Consider the following 8,548-nt stretch of genomic DNA (forward strand, 5'->3'; position numbering starts at 1 on the left):
GGGGGCGGCCGGGGCGCCGGGGGTGGCGGGGGGCTGCCGGGGGCTCGGGGGGGAAAGCAGGAGCTGCTCGGCCGCCCCCAGCTCCGCCTCCGAGCCGTGCGTGGGCTGCGGCTCCGGGGCAGCGAAGGCCGTGGACCCCTCCTCGGCCGCCGGCTCCAGCAGCGCYCCCTCCTCGGGCCGCTCGGTACCGGCCCACAGCACCACCTCGGTGCCCGCGGGGGACGGGGACGGCGAGGGGACGTCCCAGGCCGGGGGGGACGCGGTGGCTCCGCTGCGGGGCTCGGCCGAGCCGTTCCCGGCACCCAGGGACTGCTCGGGCTGCTCCGGGCTGGGCTCGGCCGACCCTTGTGGAGCCGCGGGGCTCAGCCGCCCCCCGGGCCCGGGCTCAGCCCCCTCGGTGCGGCCGGAGCTGGCTCGGTGTCCCTCGGAGGGACCCTCTGGCTCCAGGAATGTCACCGCTTTCCTCTGCCTCTCCAGCGCGCCGTCCCCCGGGGCCCCGCTGTTGTCACCGCTGTCCCCGCGGGGCTGCGGCTCGGGACCCTCGGCCACCAGCGGGGCCGGGGGCAGCGGGGGCCACGGGGGCACGGAGCCTCCGCTCTCCTGGGCGGGGGTGTCCCCGGAGAAGTCCTCGGTGCCATCTGCGGGGGCCCGCGGGGAGTCCCCACGGGCGGTGGGAACGCGGGGCGGAGCCCCCTCGGCGGGGATGTCCCGGTGAACCGGAGCGTGGCGGGGAGCGGCGGGGGCGGCCGGGGACGGGGACGCGGACGGGGACGGGGACGGGGACAGCGCGGGGCGGCTCCGTGCGGGCCACCCTGAATCCCTCGGGAGCGGCGCCTGCGGCGAGGGGGACACCGGGACGGCGGCCGGGACCACGAGCTCTGCAAGAGATGGCACCGCCATGGGGTCCCCGAGCGGCGCAGCCCCGCCGCGACCCCCGGCCGTGTCCCGGTGTCACTTACCGGTGTCCTCCACCTCGTTGGGGGACGCGTGGGCTCCGTCCCGCCGGGGGCTCTCGGTGCCGCCTCGGGGGAGGCTCCACAGCTCCACGGCGTTGGATGCGGCTCCCTTCACCTCCAGCGGCAGCACGGGGGCCTGGGTGACCGTCCCCGCCGGGTTCCCGGCCANGTCACCGCGGGGTCCCGGCTGTGCCGCTGGAGCTGGAAGTAGCGGCCGTTCAGGCCGGGGTAGCTCTTCCTGGGGGTGCTGGGGGTCTCGGGGGCCGCGCTGGGGACCGTCCCCAGCCCAGGCGGGGCCAAGGACGAGGCGGGGATGCTCTCCAGGACCGGGCTTTGGGAATGTGCCGGGACCGGCGCTTGTTCAGGGTCTCCCCGTGCCGGGTCCCGCCGGGAGCTCTCCGGAGCCTGATCCACCACGTTGAGAGCCTCTTCCTCCTCCTCCTCCTCCTCCTCGTGGGGCCCGGCCGGCGAGGTGACCGCGGTGGGCGGCACGGATGTCGCAGCGCCCGTCGCCAGCCCTGGAGCCGCCGGGGCCGGTGACAGAGCAGCGGCCGGGAGGTCCCCGCGCCGCGCCGCCACCGCGCTGCCGCTGSCCGGCCGCAGCTGCTCGTCCTCATCCTCGCCCGGCCCCGCGGGCCCCGGCAGCCCCGGGAGCTCGTAGCGGTCGCGGGGGGTGTCGCGGGTGTCCCCCGACGTGCCCAGCTCCTCGCTGTGCTCCACCAGCACGTTGTCGCTGCTCGGCGGGTCGGGCGTGGGCGGCACCGGCAGCACCGGCTCCTCCGCGTCCCCCTGTCCCAGGGCTGCGGGGACACCGCGGGCATCAGCGGTGGCACCGAGGGCACCCTGCGGTCCCGGGGCCTCCTCGAGTGTCCGCACCACGCACCGCATCCCCCTCCCCGCACCCAGCGGAGCCGGGCTCCCTCCCAGAGCCGCTCTCCTCATTGATCTCATTAATTCCCCAATTAATTATTCATCCGCAGCAATTTTCCCGGCCGTGCCCACTGGCTCCCGAGGGAAGGAGGGAGCGGCCGGGGGTCTGGGGGGGAGCTCGGCCGCTCCCGCTCACCTTTGTAGCAGTAAGCGTCGAACTTGGCGGCGGCGGGGGGGAAGCCGGTGCGGTTTGGGAACTGGTAGAGGGTGCGGACCCCCGAGGCCTCGCCCCCGCACTTCCTGCGCGGCAGGCGGATCGGGTAGCGCACGCTGCCGTCGGCCAGCCAGCCCGGGTCGCACTGGTCCAGGCCCTGGCGCCAGGCCAGGTAGAGCTGGCCCGTGGTGGCCAGCGAGGCGCCGCGGCTGCGGCAGTGCCTGCGGGCGCCCTGCCAGGTGAAGCGCCCCGGCGCCGTGGCGTAGAACACGGTCCCTGCGGGAGAGCGGCGGTGTTGGGGACCCGGGGACGGGAGGTGACCGTGCCGATGGCTCCGATGGCGCTTTTGGGATGTCCCCGTCGCCTGAGCGCGGCCGGTGACAAGGATGGCACGGAGCGCTGGCACGGCCCTGGCACCGCCCGCAGCCGGACCGCAGCCGGACGGGGATGGGCAGCGCTGTGGCCGTGGAGGGACATCCCCGGGCACCCAGCCATGGCCACGGCCACCAAAGGACATCCCCGGGCACCCAGCCATGGCCACGGCCACCAAAGGACATCCCCGGGCANCACCAAAGGACATCCCCGGGCACCCAGCCATGGCCACGGCCACCAAAGGACATCCCCGGGCACCCAGCCATGGCCATATCAAGGGAGGGCCATCCCCGGGCAGCCCCGGGCCCGTCCCGGAGCGCGTCCCTTGCCTCGCAGCTCCCGGGAGTAGCAGTAGACGTCGTAGAGCTCGCTGGGCTCCCTGGGGCCGTAGCTGCGCACCCCGGGCAGGCTGTTGCGGTCTCCGTAGCAGCCGGGCCGGGACAGGGTGATGGGGTACCTGCCGGGAGGGGCACGGTGGGCGCTCGGCTCGGCGGGGACGCGGCTCCCGGGGCTGCCCGCGCCGCGCACTCACCGCACGCTCTGGTCGCTCAGCCAGCCCGCGTCGCARTTGTCGTAGCCGTCCTCGAAGGCGGCCTGGAGGTGCTGGGGGGACGCGATGACGGCCGAGTTGTCGCGACAGGCGCGGCGGGCGGCGGCGAAGGTCAGAGCGTAGCGCTCGCCCGCGGGCCGGTAATGGAACACAACGCCTGGGAGGGCGAGGAGCGCGGAGATGGGACAGGGCCAGGGCCAGGGACAGGGACAGGGCCAGGGACAGGGACAGGGACAGGGCCAGGGACAGGGACAGGGGGGCAGGACTGGCACGGGGTGCGGGACTGGTGCGGGTTTAGGGCTGGTGCGGGTTTAGGGTTGCCATGGGGTTTAGGGCTGGTGCGGGTTTAGGGCTGGTGCGGGTTTAGGGTTGCCATGGGGTTTAGGGCTGGTGCGGGGTTTAGGGCTGGTGCGGGGTTTAAGGCCGGTGCCCGGTTTAGGGTTGCCGCGGGTTTAGGGCCGCCGCGGGTTCGGGGCTCACCCGTCACCTCCAGTGGCAGCAGGTCCTGCTCGTCCTCGATGCCCGCCACCACCTCGCAGCGGTAGAGCCCCGCGTCGCTGGCGCGGGCCGCCCGCAGCTGCAGCGTGGCGTTGGAGCGGTCACGGGCGTAGCCGGGCAGCGACACCCGGCCCTCGTAGGCTTTCACCACCTTCACCGCGTTGTCCTTGGCCACCAGGATGGGCACGTCCTCCCTCTGGCCGCCGGCCGAGCGCACCTTGCTCCATTTGACGCGCGGCGGCTCCGGGGGCTCGTTGGGCCCCAGCGCGGCCGAGGGGTGCAGCAGGAAGAGGCAGGGCAGGGTGACSGGCTCCCCCAGCCCCACCCGCAGCGCCCGGTGCTGCACCCGCCTGATGTGGATCACCTTCCCCTCGTCCTGGGAGCCTGCGGGACACGGGCTCGGCTACCGGGGGCTCTGGTCCCAGCGGGGAGGGCCGGGGGCTCTGGTCCCAGCGGGGAGGGGAGGGGGCTCTGGTCCCAGCGGGAAGGGCCCGGGGCTCTGGTCCCAGCGGGGAGGGCAGGGGGCTCTGCCCGGGCTGCCCTGAGCACCCCCGGATGAGCAGAACGGGAGAATCAAATGGGATAAAGCGCGGCCGCCCCGTTCAGCGGCCGCACATCGACCTTGACCCCCTCTGGGGCTGAACCCCCAACTCGAACGGGGTTCACGCCCCCCGGATGCTGCCCAGCCCCCCCCCGGAATGTCCCCAAGTGTGGCCACTGCTCTGCGCCCGTGGGTGCGCCCCCGAGCTGGGATGAAGCGCGGCCGGACCGTGACCACCCTCTCCTCCTCCTCCTCCTCCTGCCGCGCTAATCCCGTCCCAGCCCGGGCGCGCTCCCGGCGCCGCCGCCGCAAATCCCCCGCGTCTCGGGCCCCCCTGGAGCCCCGGCGGGGTCAGCGCTGCTCCCCGCAGAGCCCGGCCAGCTGGGCACCCCGCACAGCCGCTAATCCCCCGCACCTTCCTCCCACCCTGAGCGCACCCCGAGCCCGCCCCTGCCCGAGGGGTCCGGCTGGGAGAGCCCAGAGCCCCCGTGCAGCGGGGACCGGGGGGACACGGGGCAGAGCCACCGCAAATCCCCGGGGGGCTCAGCYGGGCCTGGGGAGGGGTCGCCAGCGGGATTAAGGATTTAAGGTCTCGCCTGCGGGGATCCCAGCCCGGGGGGGTCCTGGGGGGCTTCTCCCTCGCTAATCCCGCCSGCAGCCCGGGTGATTGCTGCCCGCCAGGGTTTATTCCAGCCCCGAGTTCATCATTTCTGGTGTTTGCCCTCTGGGCAGCCCCGCCGCGGAGCCTTACCCAGGGCGGCGATGGGGAGGAGGCAGAGCCCGAGCAGGAGGCAGCAGGCGGCATCCCCCATCCCATGGACCATCCCATGGACCATCCTTGACCTGCAACGACACGCGGGGCTGGGAGGCCTCGGGAGGAGCGGGATCGGCCCCGGCAGCCCCGGGGATCCCCAGCCCCGACCGATCCCTGCCGGCCCCACCAGGGACTGGGGAGCTCTCGGCTTTGGGGCACCCCAGAGCCCCCCGAGCCTCTCCAGCTGCCCCGAGCCSAGGCTCTGCCTCATCCCCCATCCCYGATGCTCCATTTCCCAGCCYTTGATTCCTCATCCCGKCCCTTCTGTGCTTTTATGGGACGAAAATAGAAAGAAAGAGCAAAATGGCGAGAAAAAAGGAGACCCCCCGTGTTCTGCGCTGGCAAAGGGCCTTTTCGGGGATGCAAAACCGGGTTTTATCGGATTTCTTCTCAAGAAGAAAGCGCTGGCAGCCCCTTCCCTCCCGCGGCAGCTCCGCAGGGCGCTCTGTCCCCAAAGCCAGCCTCTGGGAGGGGACAGGGAGGTGACCCGGCCTGGCCATGGAGGGAAATCCCCGGGATGAGGAATGGGGAGCGCGTTGTGCCTTTGCCCGGATAAATTTCCCGGAATCTGGAAAACTTTCATCCCTGCTGGGGGAGGCTCGGGCAAGGAAATGTCCCCGGCAGCACCAATTTTTTCCCTGTCTTCCCGCTCCAGGGGAAAACAAGAAATCCCTTGGCACTGCCGGGCTCGGGAGGTTCCAGCTCCTCCCATTGAAATGTTAATTTTGACTTTCTGGGGTGTCCAGGAGCGATGGGACCTCGCTCCCTTCCTGGAACCTTCCCCTCCTCCATCCTCYTCCTCCTCCCCGGAGCTCCCGGCAGAGCCTCCCCCGTTCCCAGGGACAGCTCGGGGGGTCCGGGGGTCCCATTCCCGGTGCCACCCCCGCTGTCACACCGGGCAGGCGACACGGAGCAGGGAGAGCCCCCGGCGAGGAGCAGAAATCCTGCTCGGATMTTTGCTCAGAGCAAACAGCCCGGATTTATTCCAACGTTAAACACTGAAGTTGCTCTTTGGGGATGGAGGGACGGGCGGGGGTCCCGGAGCCCGGCAGGAGCGGGGCTGTGGGYGCCGCTCGGGGTTTGGGGTTGGCTTTTGGGGTCCCAGGGCCGCGGGCTCCGGCTGAGCTGTCCCCTCCCTGCCGCCAGCGCTCCTGCGGGGTTTGCTTTGGCAGCGGGAACGGCGGGAGGGCCGGGCCGGCAGCACCTGGGAAAGCTCCGCTGTCCCCAAACCCCCCGAGCAGCGACACCTCTGCCCCCCCCGGGGCCACCCCAGCTCTCGGGACGCGCTCTGCTCCTGTCCCCGCCCGTCCCCGCCCCGCAGCCCCTCGGACCGGACCCGAACGCCGCGCGGGGAAGGTGCTGAGCCAGCAGAGAGTTTCTCCCAAGGTCAGGACAAACGACACGGGCAGCGCCATCCCCTGCGGCCGGAGCCGCCACCCGCGCTGTCCCCGCAGCCCGGTGATGTCCCCGCAGCCCGGGGGTGTCCTCGCAGCCTGGGGGTGTCCCCGGTGATGTCCCCGCAGCCCGGGGGTGTCCCCGGTAATTCCCGCCTCCCCTTGATCCACGATCCAGCCCCAGTGCCCGGTGGGGACAGCGAGGCGCGGGGGTGGCACAGGAGTGGCACGGGCGTGGCACAAGGGTGGCACGGGGGTGGCACGGGGGTGGCACGGGGGTGGCAGCGAGGTGACGGAAGTGACCAGGCCGCCTCGGGCACCAGGGCCCCGATTTCTCAGGGGAATCTCTCCCCGCAGTCAGGGCGATGTCACCGCGGTGTCCCCAGCGCCACGTGGCTCTGCCCCCTCGGGGACAGGAGCGTGTCCCCGTCCCCCCGCGCCCCGGCCCCGCCGGGGGAACGGCAGACGAGAGAAATTTAAAATAACGCCGGTGCAAAACGCCCCCCCAGCCCCCCCAACCCGGGGGAACATTTTCACATCTGTCACTCGCTGTCACCTCATGAATAATTCATCCTTCTCATGAATATGCAAAGCCGGCGCTGGTGATTAGCTTGAGCTGAAACGGAGCTTAATTCCACCCAGGCCGCGGGGCGCCGGGACCACCCGGCCACTCCGGGGGTCGCCCCGAGCTCGGACGGGGCCGGGGGCGGCTGCGGATCCGGGACCTGCACGGAGCTGAGGGGACATTTGGGACAGCGCTGGGGACACGGGACGGGTGGCAGCAGACGGGGACACTGCCCACCCGCCCGGGCAGCCCGCGAGCAGCGGGACATCGCTGTCCCCGCCYTGGGGACGCCCCAGCGCTGGTGACGCCGCGGGCTGTCCCCGTGCGGAGCGCGGCCCCGGTGACCTCTGCSGTCCCCGCGGGTCACTCCGGTCCGCGGTGCCACCGCCACCGGGCACACGACACCGCGGTGCCCACCCCCAGGTGCCCCCAGCCCGCGGGGTCGCTCCTGCGCCCCCCGCCCGCCGCCGCCCCCGGCCCCCGCGGCACCCACCTCCCTCCCGGCGCCCGGTGCCCCCGCCGCCCCCGCGGGGACCGGGGATCTCGGCCGGGCCCTCCCGGGGCTGCGCGGCCGCGGCAGGAGCCCGGCGGCGGGGCCGGCTCGGCGTCCCCTCCTCTCTGCCCACAACAAAGGAATTCTGCAAACCTCGCTGCCGTCACATCTCACAGGCAACGTGATGCTCCCGCTCCCCCCAGCCTGCCGGAATAAATTAGCACCTCGGGAAACTGTGATCCCGTCCAATATGGGCCCTTTGCCGGGTGCGATTTTTATTAGGCAGACAGTCTGCAGCCTTTATTTTAGAATTCGCTCCTCTTTTTTTTTTTTTTTTTTTTTTTAAATTTTAAATTTATCCATTCTCTTTGCCCCGCTTTCTGCTGTCCCCGGCAAGCGCCGCGGGAGCCCCAAAGCCGGTGCAGCCTCGCTGCGAGCCCTCGGCTCCATCGCCAGCCCCGCCGGTGCCTCGGCCGGACCGACACCGCTCCCGGTGCCCGAACGGGAGGGGACCCTCGGCCCGTGGCACCGCTGTCCCGCCGGGTTGGGGTTTGCGCCCCGGGACAGGGAGATTTCGGGCTCCCAACCCGCCAGGGAGCCACCAGTGTCACCAACGAGGAACTGGGTGGCCAAGGAGCAGGGGGTGACACCCCGCCGCCACCCAGCGCTGTCCTGCCACCCCTCGCCACCTCTCCCTGCCCTCCGCCTCGGTGCCAGCTCAGGGGGGCTCAGGGCATGGTGTCGCACTGTCCCCAGCCCTGTCTGTCCTGCTGTCCCCAGTGCGGGGGTCCCCAGTCCCTGTCAGTGTCCCCCAGCCCCCGTCAGTGTCCCCCAGCCCCCGTCAGTGTCCCCTGTTCCTCTCAGTGTCCCCCAGTCCCTCTAAGTGTCCCCCAGCCCCTCGCAGTGTCCCCTGTTCCTCTCAGTGTCCCCCAGCCCCTGTCAGTGTCCCCCAGCCCCTCGCAGTGTCCCCAGCCCCTGTCAGTGTCCCCCTGTCCTGCTGTCCCCACACCGCCAGTGGCCACACCCCCATTGTCCGGCTGTCCCAGTGCCCCGATCCCGCAGTGTCCCCTGCAGCCCCCCTGTCCCCAACCCCAGCACCGCCATCCCTGAGGGTCCCCTCAGTGTCCCCAGCACCCTCCCCACGCCCGGGCCGCCATCCTTCTCCCCGTCCCCCCGGTACCCCCGGTACCCCCGGTGTCCCCCCACACTCCCGCCAGGAGTGTGCCCCCCAGCTCCCGCCTCTGTCCCGCTGTGCCACAGCCGTGCCGGTGTCACCGTCCC

General features: G+C 72.0%; 1 protein-coding gene across 1 annotated transcript in view; it reads right to left on the reverse strand.

The window, feature by feature from the left end:
• NCAN (neurocan) overlaps positions 1 to 4,825 on the reverse strand; it is a 7,542-nt gene extending 2,717 nt beyond the window's left edge. The window contains 8 exon segments of the mRNA XM_057385011.1: positions 2 to 878; positions 960 to 1,124; positions 1,127 to 1,756; positions 2,023 to 2,316; positions 2,742 to 2,869; positions 2,945 to 3,119; positions 3,443 to 3,844; positions 4,753 to 4,825. Coding sequence (XP_057240994.1) covers positions 2 to 878; positions 960 to 1,124; positions 1,127 to 1,756; positions 2,023 to 2,316; positions 2,742 to 2,869; positions 2,945 to 3,119; positions 3,443 to 3,844; positions 4,753 to 4,825 — 2,744 coding nt within the window.
• Between the last annotated feature and the right edge of the window lie 3,723 nt (positions 4,826 to 8,548).

This window comes from Malurus melanocephalus, unplaced genomic scaffold (assembly GCF_030028575.1).
Source record: "Malurus melanocephalus ecotype Western Australia unplaced genomic scaffold, MMel_1.1 scaffold_771, whole genome shotgun sequence".
NCBI lineage: Eukaryota > Metazoa > Chordata > Aves > Passeriformes > Maluridae > Malurus > Malurus melanocephalus.